A 20,699-nucleotide genomic window follows, 5' to 3' on the forward strand; every position below is an offset into this window, starting at 1 on the left:
GCTGATAATGATGTGTACGTGGGTCAGCTAGTCGGTGTGTTGTGTTAGGTTTCTATTTCCCCGCCTCTCCCTGAACCCCCCCTGCCTTTCAAGAGTATGAAGGGGCCAATTAAAAAGCTTGACTTATATGACAGGTATAACGTGAAAGGAAATACATACAATGCCGCCCAGCAGAGATTAGGATTCCTAAGAAAACGTCAAAGTGATGAGAACAATTGTTTATAACATATTTAAAGTATAGAAATTAGATAAAAAAATGTTAAATAAGATAAAAAAAATGTTTGATGAATCAAGAAAGACTGTATTAAAAACGAATGATAGATACACACTTAAAGAACACTTAAAAACTAACTTGTTCTTTAAAAAAATAAGAAGAAAGACATCAACATGCTTGAAGCGATGAAGATAGCACGCTGCAAACAAATCAAAAAGGAGAAATTATGTTTCCATCGTGCAACCGACGACCGGCAAAGCCTAACATTACGAGGCGACCAAACCAGGTGTTTTTCCTGTGACTTTCCCGTGCCTGAGAAAATGGGGGAAGTGCAGCGTTTGAACTTAGAGATCTAAACCAGTCCACCATCTTGAATGTTATCTTTACGAGCTGATCGCCGCGCGTTTGGTGCACCAACAAACATTCCCAAGGCTCACGCGGGGTGGCGGTGACGATCGTCAGCCATTAATTTTCCGCCCAGCAGGTTCAGGTTCGCCCTTCCGTCGAGAAGAATGGGGCGGGGGAAAAACTCGGGGCCCGAGTGAATTTTCTTTTCCCACTTCGGAGAGAGGGAGAGAACGAATGCCCGCCCAGCAGCGACATCAATTTACGCCGTTGAATCGAAACAATGCACACTCATCCATCATAACGGTGCCCAGAGCCCATTACACATTCAAATCGTTTGGACAAAATTGGGCACAGAAAAAAAGCGCCCGGGTGGAAAGCGTCCGCCAGCTTCCTCATTTATTTGTCAGGATTTGACACGCGCGGAGGCAGGAGGATCACACACACACATACACACCTAAGCCCCGCTTTTGCAGGTCGGGCGAAATGTGTTTGTGAATAAATCAGCCTCCATAATTACGGTTATTATATGCAAATTAATTGTTAATCATATTTTTTCGCCCTTCGCCATCCATCCAGCAATCGAGTTTGGCGCTGGTGATATCGAGACGGATTGTGGTGGCTTAGTTTGTGTCAGCCTTTAGCTCAACAACACCGGCACGGACCGAGGTGGAAAAGTGTTGTTTCATCGTCCGAACGCGGCAAAAAAAAAGCGCCGGGAAATGGCGGTGATGGCGATTTCTCGAGGTTTTTTAATTATCGTTTAATTAATGTTACCCTATCGCGTTGCGCGTTGCTAGCTTTCGCTGCAGCCATTTCGCAGGGGTTTGTTTTTCCTTCTATTTTTCGCAGCAGGTGGACGCTACCGAAAACGCAACCATTGTGTAACCGTCCTAAGCCAGTGATGTCAAACCCATTTGACCTCGCGCGCCGTATTTCGTCCCAAAATAGGTTTGCGGGGTAAAACGTATCATTGGTTGGATTAATTTTTAACCTAGTAATTATTCATGAGCTAGGTTTGTACATAGATTATTAGAGACAAGCAAATAAATAGTGTTCATGTTCAGCAATCTTAACTTAACTTAACTTTCTAACAAAAAGCACAATAGTGTTGACTTGCAAAATATGTTTAAATAAACTTTACCGTTTTCAATGAATGAAAATGCTTTCTAAAACCAAACCATAAGGAGTAGTTTACATAAGCTAGTTGAAGTGCATTTTATACTTATTCCGAGTTATTCAAAATTTAATTAAATTATACACAAACATTTGATAAATTTTTGAGAAACAGCTTTTTTATCCTGAGCAACTTTTTTTTACATAAATTAAAAGTAACGATCATATTTGTGGTATCGACCTAAGATAAAATATTAAAAACGCGAACTTTTATTTGGTATCACTTGCCCATTACGTTTTATAAAACGTGGTCTTTATTTTCCTTAATTCAGGTAAATTTCAAGTAATTGTCAAGTTTGGACAATTCATAAAATATTCCCCTTGATCTCGGCAATATATGTCTTTGACACGTTAACACAGTTCACACAGTTGCTTCGTTTGAAATTCTACAATCTGCTACAAATCTGTATTTTAATTAAGAAAACTCTTCTAGTTTATCAGATTTATTCACTTGTATCGAAAAATCTGTATAAAACCCTTGCTCATTCTTATAAAAATCGTTTAAATTGACCGTGTTTTAGCCTTCTTGCTCGGATGAAATTTACAGTTCGTTCACTACCAATTTTTGCAATTCAAACAAAAGCCAATACACAAGGTTTAAAACTCTTCACGTATTGTTTCAACGGGGTCGCGGACCGCATACAACGTTCTTGCGGGCCGCAGATTTGACATCCCTGGTCTAAGCCTCAGTTGAATCCTGGGAGCCGCAAAGTGTATCAAGATTTTTCTACATAAATTATTCACCGACTGCAGTGTTTGGCCGTGTTTGTCGACGTCGATGTTGTAAGTAATGCCACACAATGGAGGCCACAAGCACACACACACACACACACACACACAAAAAAGGTTCTCTCTGCATGCAGATGGAACATGGGCACAGGTCGATAATGGGAAAACACATGTAGCACCTAGTTTCCATACGCTTCGAGCCGGGTCTTACACGATTTTTTTTAAGGCGACTCCATGTTTACCATCCGAAAACAGAAACCATTTTCTAACAGTGCACCCCTGTCCCAACCCCGTGCTGGGCGGCCATTTTTTTTTTGTTTCCACCACCGAGGGTTTCCTATGAATTTTCCCAAAGTTGCCCCCCCGTCCGTCCGTCAGGCGTTTGTCAAACAAATCGAAGGTATCGAATTTCCGTCGCCCGAGAAAGCCCATCGGTTAGGGTAACGTTTCGATTTGTTTCTGTTTTCCTTCCCCCTTTCCCTGGGTTTTTTTGTTGTTCCAACGAATTTCCCCACAGCACGAAGCCTCGGCGATCGCTTGTTTGTCGATTTCCGAACACACTATACACCAACACTACGTTTTCCGTGGGATTGGGTAAATAAAGAAAGGTAAAAGACACAGTTTTGGAGGCTTTCCGTTTTCGTGGAACTCACTCGCCGCGGGGGTTCAGGCTTTCGGGCTTTTCCATTTGATTTAATTTCGTTACGATGGCCCCTCGTTCCCCGCACCACAGATCCCCCTCCTTTGTGCGCACGGAAGAAGTTCGAGCTGCGCAAATGTTCGCTGGTTCGTTCAGGCGTAACGCCATTTCGTGACACGCACCGCGCGCCATCGTTCTCAAGCGGTCGTGGCTTTACAGTTTAACGACCGGGCGGCGACAATTGCATGGTGGTTTTGGTGCACGAGATTCTGTTTCGTTGTCTTTTTTTTTCCTTTAGCACCCTCGGCCCCTTGGGAAGAAGTGGGTTTTGAGTGCGTTGGGGTGAGGCTTGGTGTGTTACAACTATCCTGTAATTATGACTGCTTTTTGGTGCTTACCCTAGGCAGCATTAGGCTGGGCAGGAGTCAGCGCTAGGCAAACCCACAATTATCGGCAGTTATCATTAGGCGAGCCTGTCGCTGAGTTTTTTTTTCGGTAAGTGATCCCGGAAGCCCTAGGATCGATGGGAATTGTTTAAACGAAGTCGATTGTTCTTCTTCTTCTTCTTTTCTGGCCCGCTTACAGTTAAGCACGTCGTGCTGACATGGCCTGGTCACCAATAGTACTCCAGGTAGCTTGATTCATGGCTGCTGTCCTCCAACTCCGGTCGCATCCGATGTCTCGCAGGTTCTACTCCACTTGGTCCATCCTCTGAGCTCGCTGAGCTCCTCGTCAGGATGTCCGGCTCGCCATACAGCTCAGCTAACTCATCCTTGTCCTCCACACGCCCTGCTCATACACACCGCCAAAGATAAACCAGAGCACGCGCCTCTCGAAGACTGCCAGGGCGTTGGCGTCCTCCGTGAGCAGAGTCCAGGATTCATGCCCATAGAGAACGACCGGTCTTATGAGCGTGCGGTATATGGCACACTTAGTGCGTGGGAGAAGCCATCTGGGCCTCAGGAGTTTGTGGAGTCTATAGTAGGGACGATTCCCCTGAACAATGCGGCTCCGGATTTCGCAGCTTACGTTGTTGTCGGGAGTTACGACAGTGCCGAGGTAGCAAAACTCTTCTACTACCTCAAGTTCGTCGCCGTCCACTGATACACTGCTCCCCAGCCTGGCTCTGTCACTGTCAGAGCCTCCGACGTGCAGGTACTATGTTTTCGCCGCATTGATCATCAATCCAATCCTTGCGGCCTCGGTTTTCAGTCGGGTGTACGCCTGCAAACACCGGCCTAGTGTTCCGCCCGATGATGTCAATGTCAACTGCGAAGCCGAGGAATTGGAGAGAGCGGGTGAAAATCGTGCCACGGATGTCGAAGCCCGCGCTCCTCATGACACCTTCAAGAGCGATGTTGAATAGAAGGCAAGGGAGTCCATCACCTTGCCTCAGACCCCAGTGGGATTCGAACGGGCCAGCTTCTCGGGGAAGCTGTACTGCTGCATGGTCTTTCATAGCTCCTTCCTGTCTATGGTATCGTAGGCCGCCTTGAAGTCGATGAAGAGGTGGTGCGTCGGGACCTGGTGCACTCGGCATTTCTGGAGGTTCTGCCGTAGAGTGAAGATCTGGTCGGTGGTGGATTTGCCTGCAACAAACTCAGCTTGGTAGCTTCCGACGAAATCTGTAGCGAGGAGCGCGAGTCTGCAGAAGAGTACCTGGGATAGAATTTTGTAGACGGCATTGAAGACTGTGATGGCTCGATAGTTGGCACAGTCCATTCTGTCACCCTTTTTGTACACTGGATTTAGATGTTGTGGGGACTAAATAACGAGCTGAGAAGAAAAGTTTAGTTCCGCACTTCGAAACGAAAGTTGAAGTTTGAAAAAAAACGGTTCCATTGAAAAATCTCATCGCACAAATTGAGGCCGAAATGTTCAGAAAATTCCAAAAAAACAACAACACCTTTACGTTTGGGATGACGTAACTGTGCCATAGCACATTTGTCCCAAGTCCCGACAAACACACTGGAATCTTCCAGAACGTTCAAAACATCCTGAATGAATTCTCCACGTTGTATCCGCTTGAGGCGCACCGTTTACACAGTTGGCCACAATGGGGAGGTTTTGGTCGAGTTTGAAGAGGCACGCTCCCAAAACCCTCCCCCCTCCTCCTCCTTCACTCGTCTCACCCGGAAAAAAACCTCGGACGATCGAGCGAACGCTGGCGCAAATTCGTTGCGCCGGCAAATGTTGCGCATGCGCTTCGCCTGGCGTCAGTGAAGTAGGCGCTCCACAGCCTCGGCAAACACCCGGGAAACCTGGACTTTCCGTCAAAATATTTACCCTCCCAACCGGGTTACGGCGACCGTAGCCGGCTGAGCCAATGTTGGGCGTCTGGCTCCAAAAAGGGGTCCACTGTTGCCTACCTGGATTTGGGCTACAATTCGAACCTTTCAGCGGCGCTCAACAACATGTTCGAACCAGAAGGGCTTTTGTTTTTGTTTGACCACGTATAACCTGGGAAAAACTACTCTAGAAACATCGGAACAGAGACTTTCCACTGTTTATTTTTATTCAAACGAACCCATTCCACGAAATGTAAATATATAAACCCTAAATTATTATGTTTGTTTCAAACTCGTATCTACAAGCTTCTAGAAGAAATCTAAAAGTTTATCATCTGCATTCGCTCAACGGTGTTTAAACACGTTTTTTTTATCAAACTCATGTCAAAAGAGAGTATTGTAAATTGAGTTTACGTCATTCGCACGCAAAACATATTGCGAACAACATCAAAAAGATACAACAAAACAGAAGTGGCTTAGCGCCACTGACTGGATAAAACTGAAAACTACATCAACAACATTTGTATGATTATAATGATCAACATGATATTGATAATAACGCAAAACAACATGAATAACTGATCTATAGTATGACTTAACGTTGCAATCAGATAACAAGACATGATTTCGGTCATTTTTGTAGACTTTAAGCAAGGGTTTAATATGAATTTAATACATCAAACCACGTTTAATCCACTCTGAAGGCCACGTTCAAGTCGTAGAGAAAAATAACAATAGTTTCAGGATTTTAACGTAACCATGTCTAGACTAAAAACGATGAAGTAAATAGACTGAGCAAATAGATTTTCCATAGGACTTACTCACGTCCTTCAACGAGGTTACTCGCTTCTCGTACTCGTAGGCAAATAAATTGACAACGAAAATAAAGTTCACAGTCAAAATAACAACAACAACTAACCTCTGAAACGAACGACCAGACTTTAGTCAGGTGTTTATCAGTGTACGGGGACGTTGAAAGAAAAAAAAAAAACGAACACCATTTGTGTCGTTCAAAACGATAACTAAAATTGATCACCTTCAACCGCCCATCAATCGTGTTCATACAGGGCGCGATCGGCGTTTTCCGGCCCTTTCGGCTCCGATGGCAAGATGCGAAGGGAAGATATCAGCAAAGTCTTGTCACTAAGTTGACACTAATCAGTTGCTTACAGCTTAAGCAAGTGTTTCTGTCCGGTGGATGGGTTTGGTGTTTCGTTTTGTTGCATTGGCCTTCGTTTCGATTTCGGGCCCTTTGTTTTTTGAACGTCGATGACAAGACGAAAGGATGCCAATCAATAATAATAACGTAAAATAAATGGAAAAATTGGACGCAGCATAACTCAACTGTTTTTTACAACTGCTTGTGCATCTTTCTTGGAAAATCACCTGCTTATTACTCACTTTTCTAGGGTTATACATTTTTAACATTTACTTTCAGTTTTATACAACAATTTTAAACTTTTCAACGAAGCGTTTCATCGATTGGGAAACACAAAATTGGAACCATTTATTATTCATCCACCATTTTCCAGCGCTTCGAACGCGTGCACGAACGTTCCGTACCGGTTGGGCGATACTTTCCGAGGGCAACAGATTTGCATTATCCCGCCCATTGTTTGACCACCGATATCAAGGCTTTGTGCAATGCTGCTTAAACATGCAACTCGAGCGGAGCAGTCAATCAGGAGCCAAACTCCAACTCTTTCGTTGGTGCATTGTATTGTTCCGTCGTTCGCCCGATGGCCCGCATGCTGGCCAGCTTGGCGGTGTAGCGGTGGTGGATTAACGATTTTTAAATTGGTGTAATGCTGAAAGTTTATTTTCAGTCCGCAACCAACCCCTCCCCCACGGTCGCTTCCCCAAAAGGGCCGATGCGGTGTTTTTGCGATAGTAATCGTCCGCCGGAACGTTTCCCTCGCTGGAACACGTACACCAAACGGCATAATTTAACGGCGGCTCAACGGAAAAATGGGAGCACATGGCGCACCCGGGGTTGGCATTGGCCAACCAACACCATTTTGTGTGTGTGTGTGTGTGTGGCTTCCGATCGGACCGACGCTTGTCGCAAGCCCTAAAGAAATTTGTAAAAAGGGTTAAGAGGGAGTGTAACTGGCACCGAAACACCACAAAAAAGGCGCCCCGATGCAGCATGTGTGTGTGTGTGTCGGGGAATGAATTATGGCCACCGAACCTGCGGAAACGCAAGCAAAACGGGCTTGCAAATGTGCAATGCAAAAAGGGCGCACACACTCTTCCGTAGTTGGATTGTAGGTGCGGGTCGGTTTGCTAAGGGGGGGAGGGTGTAGCTTTTCTTCGCGCCATTTTGTATTCCCTTCCGCACCATGATGGGAAGGGAATGCGGGTGGGACACCACAGGGGGCCACGGCGCATTACGCTTCAAGGTGCAGCTCCAGTTACCGTTTGGCGGACATTAAATTTTCTTTATTCGGACCAGAAATTTCTTATAAAATTCAGGAAACAGATAAGCAACGGGCGGGCGTATTGTTTGCTGATTTAGATAAGCAACCCCTCGTTTCCGGCCTGGTGGGGCGGAAAACGGGGTTTGCCGTGCGTAAGAAGGTGAAGGTGGGGGAAAAATAGCAGGGTTGTCGGTAGAAGTTGGCGAAAAACAGAAGTCCGTAAAATTTATGGCTAGTGACGTTTGCCTGATGTTTTGTTGAAATTAGTGATTATAGGCTTCGCTCCCGAATGCAACTCTGCTCCGTGATGCGGGAATAATAAGAACGACAGATTGTTGATCGATTCGAGGTTGGGAGATATAGCATCAGAAGGGAGTTTAATAATAACAGCAATTCCCTCAGCTCGCCACAATGAAGCTTCTTCCTATAAAACTTCAACTGGATGAACTTTCCACAAAACCCAAATCAAAATCACCCGTTCGAGAGCCAGCTCCACTTGCCCAACACACCGTAACGCCATTCTTTGCCGATTTAACCTCCCAAAGCTAATCTGCATATGCAGATATCGTTTGGAACTTTCAGCTCACCGGCGTGCAACAAAAAGGTCACCTCATTCAGCCCCGGAAAATGCATCTCCCAACATGCCCCGTCGCCGACCGTGCGGAAGATTTTCCAGCGGTAAAAGCGGTGCAGCGCAGTTGCAGTGCGAACCCGTGACCAGCCGTGCTTAGCACCGGTTCGCTGGGTTCGTTGCATTTCCGGCCCAATAATTCATGTGCGGAACAATTGGACAAGAACAAAAGTTTTATTAAAATCGACCCCATAAAGTGGACGAGGAAAGTTATGTCCCTGAGCCGGCTGCGGTGGCTGGAAAAACATACTTCCCATCCGGTGGGGTTTTGGAGGAGGGGGATGGATTGTATTTTCCCTTTGTTTAAGGGAGCCCCACCGTTACCCCCCATTAGCTTACTACTTTGGTGATCTACGTACAATAGATTATTTTCTTTCTACCAGAAGTTGGTTAGAAACTAAAAAAAACCCGAATTCATGCACTCCACTTTAAATGTAAACCATGTTTTAAGTCGAATGATGGTGGAAAAACTCAGAAGCAACTAATTGCAATCGAACACCAAAGTAGATAACATCGTGAAAGTGTTTTGTTTATTTCACAAAATGTAAAAAGTGAACATAAATAATTCATTCAACAAGAAACTCCTTTTTAATTAAAGCATCTTTTATTAGATGCTTGTTGAACCTCAAATTAGAAGCCGTGAACACAAAATAACACATTTAAATGGAATGGTTTTTCAATACAACATTATAACCGTTTCAATATGGTAATGGTAATAATGTAGTAATGTAACTAACAATATGAAGTAATTTATAAATGTTAAAAACACAATATTTTACATATTTGTACCGAAACACGGCTTTTCTCGGCATCTATTTTCACCGTAAACAATTAAAAATACACGAAAAAAGCTTATATTTCTTCCGAGTAGGTTGCTCCTATAATTAAAAAAAAAAGTTAAAAGTGATTTCATATTAGTGTCTTAGTGTTCAAATGAAGCAAATTACTATAGAGAATACGGTATGAAAATGATTTAATGTTACTAAACAAAGAAAGTAGCTTAATATCTATAAAGGACCTCACACTTATTTTGAATTTTTATTTTTGGGTTCCCTATGATTGTTTATTTGTTGGCATATAGTTTTCTGAAGCTTCATCGTTGCTACTGACAACGAAATAGTTCAATATGCCGCCTTGTCAAGGAAAACAGCTACGGTGCGCAGTTTCCACTTGCCCTCGGGCACATCTAGTGCACATTTAAATACAACTAATCGGTAACTTGCAACGTTGAATTAGCATCAAACGAAAGAGACGTGTTTGGAGGACATAACCATTCCACCGAAAACAAGCTCATCCCAGCCAGGTAATGATTGTATTGCTGGCTGTTTAAATAATCTTTCCAATCTTTTCAGCTACACCAAGTTGCGCAAGTTTGACCAGCGCGTCGTTTGTTGCCTCGCCCCTCGGGACGGCTGGCTAAATTATTCAACAAACGTGCCGCACGTGCTGGTGACAGCTTCGACTTCCCATCGATGCGACGAGTCCGAGTATCCCTTTTGCGTCGAGGTTGCCTGTAATCAGCCGTTTTGCACTCGGCGTGTCACAACTGCGTACTTAATAAACATGTCTGCCATGTGTTGGTGTGAGTTTACGTGTGGGGTTGGTTCTTTTTTCCACTGCTTTAGCCGAACTCCCCACCCACCAAACTCACCCCACAGCGTAAAGTCAGCCATCGACTGCACACTATACTTATTACTGTGGAATTTCTTTTCATGTGCGACCACCTGGGGCTATTCGCCTGGGAACCTTATTGGAGGAGGAGGAGGAGGGGTCAGATTTATGTGACAAAATTCCACCATCCTTTGCCCCCCCCCCCCCCCACCAGTACGGCACCAACGACGCTTCGTGGGCAAACGGCTTGATTGGTTTTTCCCTTGGAAGGGAAGGAACAGAAACCTAAACAACACTCCCTTGGAAAGCACGGGTCACCGAATCCGGTATGCTTATGTTTGAGACCACGTTTCCAAGTAACTGACTGGTGGCCAATGGTTGTCGCAAGTGTTTCGAATGGCGAAGAAACAATTTGTCCACAAAGCGTCCATCAAACGGTTTCGTAATGTGATTTGCTATTCCGAGGACGTGCGCGAGTGGCGAAGGTAGGAATATGTAGGAATATTTTAACGATTTCAAACGAAGGAGTCATTGGGACCAATCGGAACTTGGATTTCAATATCTTTCGATATTTTTATCTGCTACATATTTTAGCTGTTTTATGTGTGGAGTTCTGTGTGCACTAAAAACTCGAAAAATATTGAACTGTCAAAGCTGACATTTTTCACACATATAGTTTAAGCACTGCAGATGTTGTTCAAGGTTTGTTTAATCACTATTTTATTTTATAAAATTATCTAAATTTTACAATTTTAACTCAGTTTTACTAACATAAACAAAACAAGCATGTAAACAAATGTCAAGGTGTATCCAACATAGTTACCCTAAGGTTTATACATTATGGAGAAATGGATGAAATATCAAACATTTTAAATATTTCGTTATTGTAACTATTAAATTCAAACATGTCTTTCAAGTATTAGTTAAAACCATAGTTCTTTTCTCAATCCTTTCGTCACCGAGCAACGCCGGGGCGTCAAGCTAGTGATGAAATATTTTTGAAAATTGGGAAGAAAACACCTCATTGGATCAAAAGTAATTTTGTATTACACGAAAAGAACCGTTGACTGGCTTCCATTTTTGTAAATTACCATGATTTGTTGCTCGGAGAAAAAACGATCCTTTTCAACAACTTGCACGCACGCATCCTAAAGTGTGTTGAAGCGCATACTTTAACTGCACCTCGGCGATTAGAAGGTCCTTCCCTTCTAAGTTCAACGCACTCGGCACAGAAAAGTGGCTTCATTTGGCCTCTTTCTGCACTCACTCTTAGGTAAGGTTGAATAATTGCATGCTGCACATGGATTTCACGCTCCGGTAGTTTCGGGCCTGCACAAAAACCCTTCGGCTACGAGCTGGTAGAAAGGAAAAAGCCTTATCCAGGACACCTTCGGACGGCCTCAGTCATTGCGTGCGGAAAGCGTAATCAGTTCACTTGCTTCCGAAAATTAGTCAAAATTGACGAGAACCGCCGTAATCTTTTTGTCTTCGGTAGCTGAAGACCGGTGAAGGTTATTTCTCTACCTTGGAGTCTGCGTGCCGTGCGTGTGTTTGTTACTCGAAAACATTTCTCGTCGTGATCGGAGCGGTAAACATTCGCGATCCCTTTTAGCGGTAGTCAACCTCTGTGGGAAGGTTTTTCTTGTTTTGAGCTTTATTTCGTGTTGTTTATTATGAGCCAAGGAGTTAGACGTTTTGGTCTTGGTTCATTATTTCCGAATACCTTCCGTTTGATCTCGATTGCTTCGTTTGCTGTACTTCACATTACCAAACAAGACAACTTTCCGGTGAACGAACTCTGGTTGCTTCTAATTGGCTTCTTGTGTTGAGCATCGCTTTAGTTCTTACTCCCTTTTAGTTTTCCCCCCCAAAAATACGGCTCCTTTTCCAAAATCGTGACGATGACAGAAACGATGATGGAGTGCAGTGAAACTTTCGCTCTTGGTGGAGAAAATTCCACCCTGGCCACCGCGAAGCATAATCACCATGAAAAATAACACTACAAAGTAGTGGGACCTCCGGTTTTCACCGCGATCGTATGAATTAGGAACGAATGTTGCTTTCATAATTTCGTATGCTAATGAACCTGCACACCGCAGCGTGTCGAGGGAGTTGTTTTTTGGGGGTGGGGGGGAAGCAAAATGGCGTTTTGGGTGGTCGTGAAGTGAAAAGTTGTGTGTTTTTTTCTACGGGCTTTTTAGCACCGAAACAAGATTCGGTGATTTGGAAACGGAACAAAACAACACAGTGACTCCCGGCAAAGGGGTCTGATTGTAATCAGATGTAAGTTGCCTTCGCCAAGTCTTTTCAATGTTCAATTTCACTTTGGCGCTTGGGTCATAACTGGTGACACTGGCATGGCACCTGCTACTTTACGAAGTGTGTCAGCTTTGAACTGAATTAGTATTTATTTGCATAAAAATGGCTACTCGAAAATTACGAGCCAAAAGTAGAAACCATACAGAGGACCTTGGGTAGCAGTATTCTTTTTTGGAGGAGGGCGCAAAAGTGAGGTATTAGTGTACATATCATTTGATATCTTTTGTAAAGCTCCTGATATAGAAAGGGTTCGTCAGACCAAGCCTTAGAGCTTCGCTTAAAGTGTGCAAGCTTGCTTTGAAGTCTTCGCTTATGGTTCGAGTCGCATCGAGCGGGTAATCGTGGATAATTCTCTGCTTTAACCGAATAAAAATAAATCTTCTACCGTTCGCCAACCCATCCCGAGTGTTTCCCAGTGAAGGACCTATTTCGGAAAGTTCGGAAAGGTAAAAGGATCTCGCTCAAGGAGCAGAAACCCCGGAAGTCGTGGTTTGACGTGGTGCAGTTACAGGCAGACCAAGTCGTGGGTGCAATCGGCGCTGCACGAAGCTGCAATTTGGAAAAGTAGCTTTCCCGCGCATCGTGACCCATCGTGACCCACACACACACACACACGGGGTGGACACATGACGCGACTCGGACTCCACGGACAGAGTCCATGCAGTGGGACCTTCCATGGCAGGGTTCTTTCGTCGGCATGCCAGGTTAATCACGACTTTGCTAAAGGCTGACAAATGACCGGGACCTGCCACCGGGCGAGGTTTTCCCCCGGCCTAGGCGAGACCAGTGGGACCGGGTTCCGAGAAAATTATTAGAAGCCCTATAATAACGCTCAAGCAACGACCGGACGCGCTGCCCAGCGCTACCGGTGGCCATCGCTGCTGCACTCGAAGCGAGGCACGATGCACCGGTTCAACGAAAATTCCACTCCGGAATGCAATCAATCTGCGCTTAAGTGCACCTAGAACCCGAACCCGGTCGCGGAACGGTGAGCCCGAATCGGTTCGTCCAGCGCCTAGACTTGCCAGGATGCAGCTGAGTCAAATCCAATACTGCGGTTCGGGCGGAAGCTTCGAAGTGCAATTAGCATTTCCGCACCGAAACCGTTCCCTTCCGAAGGGAAAAAGGAGACCGGGCGGGCAGTGGTCTATGGCCAGCGCAAAAATATAGCTTTTGATTCGATTTTATGCAAATATTGTACTAACATCCCCCCCGAAAGCCGGCGCTCCGGAACGGGGTCGGCAGCACGGAGACGATTTATGCCAACGCAAATTATGTATGCATAAATCTTGCCGCTCCGATTCGAATCGATTCCGGGACCGAAACGGCCTGGCGTGTGTGTGTTTGTTTGGTGTGGGATCTTGATAGCACCACAAACCCATGAGCGTAACCTATGGAAGACAACGATTACCATACTAATAGGCTACTTGTTACTTTGAGCATCAGCGTACCTTGTTTTACGAACGTTTCGATAGTAAACATCAAGCATTTAAAATATGGTATAAATCGTTCAAAACATCGTTCGCTAGAATCTCCCAAGATTGTGGTACAATTAATCGTGTTATCATGAAACGGTATGTTTTCGATCACTTTCCAACAAAGAGAAAACGCATCGGCAGTAGTGATGGGTAAATTCAACAAAAAACCGGAACCGCTTCCTAATGACTGCATCAATATCGGAAGCTGCTCCGCAAGGTAGGTGCAATATTCCGAGCTCGGAACCGTCCGGAGTCGCTAGTCGGCAGCCGGATCCGTTGGAGCAGTCGGAGCCATCGGAGCCGTCCGGAGTTGTCGGAGCCGTCCGAAACCGTCCGGAGTCGCTAGTCGGTAGCCGGAGCCGTCCGGAATCATCCGGAACCGTCCGGAGCCGCTATTCGGCAGACCCGTCGGAGCCGTAGGAGCCGTCCGGACCCGTCAGAGTCGTCGGAGCCGTCCGGAACCGCTCGGAGCCGCTAGTCGGCTGCCGGACCCGTCGGAGCCGTCAGAGCCGTCCGGACCCGTCGGAGCTGTCGGAGCCGTCCGGAACCGTCAGGAGCCGTTAGTCGGCAGCCGGAGCAGTCGGAGCCGTCCGGAACCGTCCAGAGCCGTCCAGAGCCGTCCGGAGCCGTCCGGAACCGTCCGGAGCCGCTAGTCGGCAGCTCCAGGCTCCGGACGGAACCGTGGCTTTTACTAAGCCGAAATCGGAGCCGGTTTAAAGATGCTCGGAAGCGGTTCCAGGCGGTGGGTGCGGTTCCGAGAACCCATCACCATTCGGCAGTGGAAGAAAATATAAATGAGCTGCAATTACGGTATCCAACCACCAAATCCCTCGAAACAAAAAAAAATCATCATAATGCCGACAATGCAAAACATCAGCCCATGAACCGTGAAAGCCCAAACTCGAGCTAATGAACGGCCTGGTCAATGATAAGCGGAATTGATTCATAAATTGAAACATCTTCCTTCACCGGGAGACACCCGACACGGTCCTTAATCATTCCATTATTGACGCAAAAAAGAAAAACAACCATCCGGACGTTGATGGAAGCGGGAAAAAACAAGGTAAACAAGGCTCCGGTGTTATAAAGAAGTCAACGCGACCCGCGGGCCAAATCGGTGAACCTGTGTGAAGTGAGACAAGAAATTAATAGCACTCAATAACTCACCTTCGGAGCGCGCGGGGACGAACGCATCGGCGACGGATATAAGTGCATCATCCTCGTCCCGCCATTCGATTCGCCTTTGTTCTTCGCCTTCGGAGGATTCACTTTAATCGCTCGGGAAAAAGGAGGACGAGGAAGAGGGGGGGCCGATCGATATGGCACCCGAGTGCGCAAGGTGAGGTTGAATAAAGTGAAGTTACGTGAGGAAGCTTATCGTGGCGGTGCTGGATCGATTTCTTCTTTCTGGAATTCTTCGATGGAACCGTTGGTGTGCTGGTAAAGTCGATCGAAACCGAGGGATGTCGTCGGTACCTGCTCCGATGGAAAGGACACGATTCCGAAACGGGGAAGGCAATTTTTCTTTCCTCGCCACGATATCGGACCGGGTTGCCCTTACGCCGTCGCTTGATCCCGGCACATTAATCTTTTGCCTGGAAGGATTTGTCGTACGATGATGCATGTGACGGATTGGGGATGAATGGTCTCATCTAGCCTCTGAAGCTAGTGGCACATTAAGACTCCATTAGAATCTTTATTGCGATCACTGTTCAATAAGGTTAATCAATTTTATTCCTTCCCGCCGGTCGTCGTCCCACGGTTCAGCTTCTCAGAAGCACCTTATCATTACTCATCTGTTTCCAAACCGAGCAGTTGGTGACGTCCTCGCGGGTTTCATTCCAAAACCTTCGTCGTCTCCGTCGATGGCTGTTATCTTGGTCATCGTAAAGATAAAACCTAACTTTTGACACTTCACTACCCGGGTGCGTCCCCCGCCACAGCTTCCTGTCAGAGTCGGGAAAGGTGTTGCTTCCCATCGACACCTTCCCCGGACTCCGGGACTCCGGTATCTCGTCGGTAGTTTTGTTGCCTTTCTTCACCTTCCGACGCGACGAGACAAAATTAATGTCCGACAGAACTAATATCGTTCCGTTTTTGGGTAAAGAAGACCTAAACGTGTGCGTGTGTGTTGAGGAAATGAGTAAAGCAAACAAGACCAGCCGCGCGAAGGGTCATCTTCCTCGGAATGGGACGGTCTAGCGTCGATTCGCTGGAATAAACCGACATGTGAACCCAGCAGCAGAAGCCGAAGAATTTCTCGCCACCGATCTTCACGCTCATCTCGCGCGGGGAGTTTGCTCGGGAAAAAAGGGTCAAAGGAAAGGACAAATAAAAAAGGCCCGACCGGTCGTGAGAGACCGGGCCGGTGCGATAAGGAAGCTATTTCTGGTTTTAATTTACGAACATGTCACCTTTCGCCCGGGCTTAGGGGTTTTGTCGGCGCATCCCTGCTTGCCAACCCTTCCTTTAAGTTCCTTTGCTGCGATTAGAATAAAATTAAGTGATCAACCATGAATCCTACGACCCATCGTACTAATGGGCATGGGGCCGTGGAAAGGCTGAGGTTACGGAGGTGGGACATGCGACAACATCTTCATGCGAAAACCCATGGACCAAGACTTGATGAACTCACGCCGGTTAGCGCTCGCCCGGGCCATAAATCTTCGCTCGTTTGGCAAATTGGACTTAATTAGCGAACCCGAGATGTTTGGCACTTCCAAAGCCGGCGTTGATATTTTCGTGTTTGTTTGAAAGTTAGTTTATCCGTATACATGTTGATGGTTTTCTTTTACGCTCTGTGGAGTTACGTTTCGTTTATTCGTTCTTTGCCGAGCGAACGAAATTAAATTGTTCTCCGGGAAGATGATGCTCGTTTTACTTTCCAAACCCCGGTTAGGTGTGTTTAACATTTCTTTCCCTCGTACATTCTTCTCTTCTCTAGGTCCTATCCTGTCCACCTCTGCAAACATGACCTCTCCAACGTCACGGACCTACTGCGGGTGGGATGAAAAACCATTATTAATCGATCGCAATTTGTTACCGTCCGGCAAATGGATGGCCGAGCGAACAGATTCCGATGATGACGAGTTTTCTGGACACCGGCATTCGCTTTTTATTCAACATTTCACGGGACATTTCGGTCCTGATCGTTCCAGGTTTTGGACACTCTGGTTCGCTTTAAAATAGTTTTATCGCGCTCTTTAGGGTGTTTTCCCAAATTGCGTGCGATCAATCTTGGTGGATCAAAGGCTGAGAAGCTAGGATTAGGTCATCATTGAATTTATGACAGTTTCACACTGGAAAACGCGTCTTTAAGGAACGGATGAAAAATGTGCACCATTTAAGGTATTTAAAATGTACTTTGATACCGAATGCTTTCGTGAACTTACCTTTCACCGAATCGTGTTGATTTGTCATCGTCGACTACCCTTTTTCCTGTTTAAATGATGCCCTCTCCCCTCTCGGTGCGAAGAATGTCCTGCGAGGTAATTTATCTACCTCGACTCGCAGCGCTTGAATTATTCATATTTATTCAATTCACCATTTACCTCCACCATACTTAGCAAATTAGCACGTATTAATTAGAGCTATCGTTAACAGGTTCACAAACAAACAAAACCGACCAAGTGAACAAACGCGAGACTTTCGTGTCATCGGGGCCAGTTGCCACCGGGAAGAGAGACCGCGCGCGTTTGTGAAATTTATCGCCCTTCATTGACTATTCATATTTTGTACTTCTGTTTCTGCGTTCCTGCCTTTTTTTCGTTTTTGTGTGCCTTTGTGCTTTTCGTGCGTTGTCTCCTGTCTGGGGTTTTTTGTTTTTACTTTACCAACATCTTGTGATATCCCTTCGTTGATGCGATCATCGGAAGCAAGCTTTCTTACCCCCCCCCCCCCCCCTTCCCCCCCCCCCCCCCCCCCCCCCCCCCCCTGTGAGCAGCTGCAAAAGCGCACCGGCCCAAGGGTTGCTTCCGGAAACGGCACGCAGGGGAAAGGCAATCGATGATCGAATTGACGGCGTTTCATGTTTTTTTTTCTTTCGAGACCGCACCGGGGTTTACCCTGTTTCTGTTTTATCCACTCCTGCTAATAGGATGGTGACCAACGTCCATCGTCCACTTGGGCCCGGGTTTGTTCGTGTTTTGCCGTTTGTGCTTGTGCTTAAATCCAATTAAAATAAACCAACGCTCCCATCGCCAGAAGTTGTCGGAACACCGGGGGAACACCGAATACCGTAATAAGTACGACTGTCACAGTCCAAACCAAAACCATCAGCCAGGTGTAATGAGGTGAGCACGCGCTCGGGAAATCGGATCGGGAAATGGGAAGTCAACCATGCACGGCCAAGTGTCCTTTCCTAGCAGTGTACGTTGTGGGCAAAGTCGCAAACGTTGCGGTCCCGGTTGTAGGCCGTGCCACGCGGACAGGTGAGAATCTGGCCCGAGTTGCGTCCATCGCACACGAAGTACTTATGGCAGTCGGTCGGATAGGCGAACTTGGCACCGACCTTCTTGCCGGTACAGAGTACTTCCTTCAGGTTGCTCGATCCCGTGCTCGGAGCGGGAGTGTTCTGACCAAACGAACAGGAAGCAATGTCGGCCGCCTCACAGTACTTGCGATTGCTGTCGAACAGTGTTCCGGAGGGACATTCGAACCTCACCGGCCCATCCTTGCTGCACTGGAAGAAGGTTTTGCAGCCTCGCGTATCGACGCGGATCGCACCGATCGCTGCTCCCTGGCAGACCGGGCTGGACGCCATCAAACGGGACGGATTGGCCTCGATCGGAGTGTACTCCGGACCGATCGCTTCCGACCAATCGTCGTCACCTCCCAGCGATGGAGTTTTCTCGGCACAAAGTGCCCGATATCCGCAGGTTCCGGACGCCACATCGAAGAACATGCTCTGCGGACAAGTGAACTGCACGGGACGTCCCTTACGACACATGAAGAACTCTTGACAGTTCAACGGATTCGCCTCGAAAGCACCGAGTCCTTTACGCTCACATAACTATTCGCAGGCAAATGAAGAAAAAAACTGGGATTAGTTTCAAACTCTCAATCCAATGTACTGGAAATGATCTCACCTGTGCACCATTCACTTGCGAAATGCCAACAAAGGCAAGAACTAGCAGAAATTGCTTCATCTTCGATCCAGCCTGTTTCAGTAGCTGCAGAAAACTGAAGACGGCGAGGGTTCGGTCAGTCGTAGATATCGAGTGAGGAATGTGAACCACGTTATCTACCAGCTATCGCCAACTTCCGACCGACATGTTAACAACTCACAAGATACTGATGGCCCCGATGTAAGGCCCCGACGTGACACCAAATACCAAATCAATAGATCAATTACAAGCAATGTCTGGAATGTCTGTAGGAACCCAGGTATTGTGCCACTGTTTGGAGCAATTTGGTAACTGTTTGGAGGTTCTTCCAGGAATGTCAAATGTTGTCCGATTGAATTAGATCTAATAGATCTAATTTGAACTAATTATGTCAGGACCACACCAGCAAGAGTTCGTTAGATCGCGCCGCCCGAAAATGAAAGTGTTCCTTCCCAGAAGCTCAAAAAGGGAGGGTTCACGGGACGAGTATAGGTTCATTGTCGACATTCGAACATTATCGATCACGAACGGAATTCGGTAGCCATTTTCTGGATCGGCTACTACCGCCGGAGGTTTCTGCCATTCGCTGGAAAAAGGGTTCGTCGAGCGCCAACATCGGAATGGAATTGGGATCGTGGGACCAAAATGTTGCCCTCCGTTCCCTCCGCTCTCAATCGCCGAGGATCAATCAATCAGGCATGCGATCCGATTTCCGGCGTCTCCGGTCGGCGCCATATTGTAGGGAAAATGTGTGTGTGTGTGTGTTTGCTGGGCCGTCCCTTGTGCAAAGACCTTGCATCACGCATATGCACCGGTAAAGCGGTAAGCTATAATTTTCGTTCTGCTTCGCCCAGGCCGGCAAAGGAGGCATGGAGCCACTGGCACCCGCACTCCGCATTTGCGATCCTGGCGATCTCCCGCGCCGAGAAAACATGCAGATAATTGCAATTTGCTACCGTTTGAGGCACGTCCGATGGTCGTTCGCATGTCGGTTAGCCTGCAGTGGTCGGGATGCGGTCAGAGTAGGCCGCTGCATTACGTGACCGCAGCAAACCGGCTACTGTTAGGAGTGGCTGCATCCTTCGATCACCGCTGATGAACTTCAGCGAACCAATCAACAGCTTCCGAGCTGCATGGAGCTCGCCCCGAGCCTACTCCGGGGGTGCTCTGGGCATCAATCTCGGGAAAGGGTTCGACGGAATCAGCATTCGAACGCTGAGGGCAATCGCTGTAACCATCGATCCAGAATTCTGCCTTCCGAGCACAACCGCGTGGCCGCAACCATTTCTGAGTAAATTTCTCCAACATCACGCAAGCTCCGGTTCACTTTCATCACGACATACACACACGAGGGTCCGCACACCCCGCCCGCGATTTTTATCTTGCCCTGCGATTCGGGACGTCCCTGACGGAGCCCTGACTCCGTGGCGTTTGGTGAGTCAATTTTGCGTCTGTGGGAACGCATTCGGCCCCGAGGGCCCGATATCGATGCCGGGGTGGCGCAGAAAGAAGGTCAACTCCATCGCAAGGGATCGTGCGTTTCGAACAATCTGCGCGCCCCTTAGCGGCTCGAAACGTGTCGATTCCGGCATTTTACGCCGAACTTGCGCCCCGAAACTCCCGAAATGACGAGCTGCTCGTGGTTGCGCACTGTCAATACTGTGTTTGCCTCTCTGACATATTTCCGAGCTTCTCGTGCGCCCCGATAAGGGAGGCTACAATTTAAACGAAGGCCTTTACCCT

At 46.9% G+C, this 20,699-nt stretch overlaps 1 protein-coding gene across 1 annotated transcript; it reads right to left on the reverse strand.

The window, feature by feature from the left end:
- Nucleotides 1-18,211: 18,211 nt before the first annotated feature.
- On the reverse strand, nt 18,212-18,998 carry LOC131269771 (probable endochitinase). The gene is made up of 2 exons (XM_058272288.1): nt 18,939-18,998; nt 18,212-18,862 (listed from the first exon to the last, which is right to left on the reverse strand). Exons 1-2 carry the CDS (start codon nt 18,996-18,998, stop codon nt 18,212-18,214), a joined length of 711 nt encoding a protein of 236 aa, XP_058128271.1.
- Between the last annotated feature and the right edge of the window lie 1,701 nt (nt 18,999-20,699).

This window comes from Anopheles coustani, chromosome 3, assembly GCF_943734705.1.
Source record: "Anopheles coustani chromosome 3, idAnoCousDA_361_x.2, whole genome shotgun sequence".
In the NCBI taxonomy this organism is placed as follows: Eukaryota; Metazoa; Arthropoda; class Insecta; order Diptera; family Culicidae; genus Anopheles; species Anopheles coustani.

What these genes read in the sequence shown, in the direction of transcription:
- LOC131269771 (XM_058272288.1), bottom strand. Translation starts at nt 18,998, where the DNA reads ATGAAGCAATTTCTGCTAGTTCTTGCCTTTGTTGGCATTTCGCAAGTG. An exon ending in CGCAAGTGAATGGTGCACAG is followed by an intron (nt 18,863 to 18,938) that starts GTGAGATCATTT and finishes GCCTGCGAATAG; the next exon opens with TTATGTGAGCGTAAAGGACT.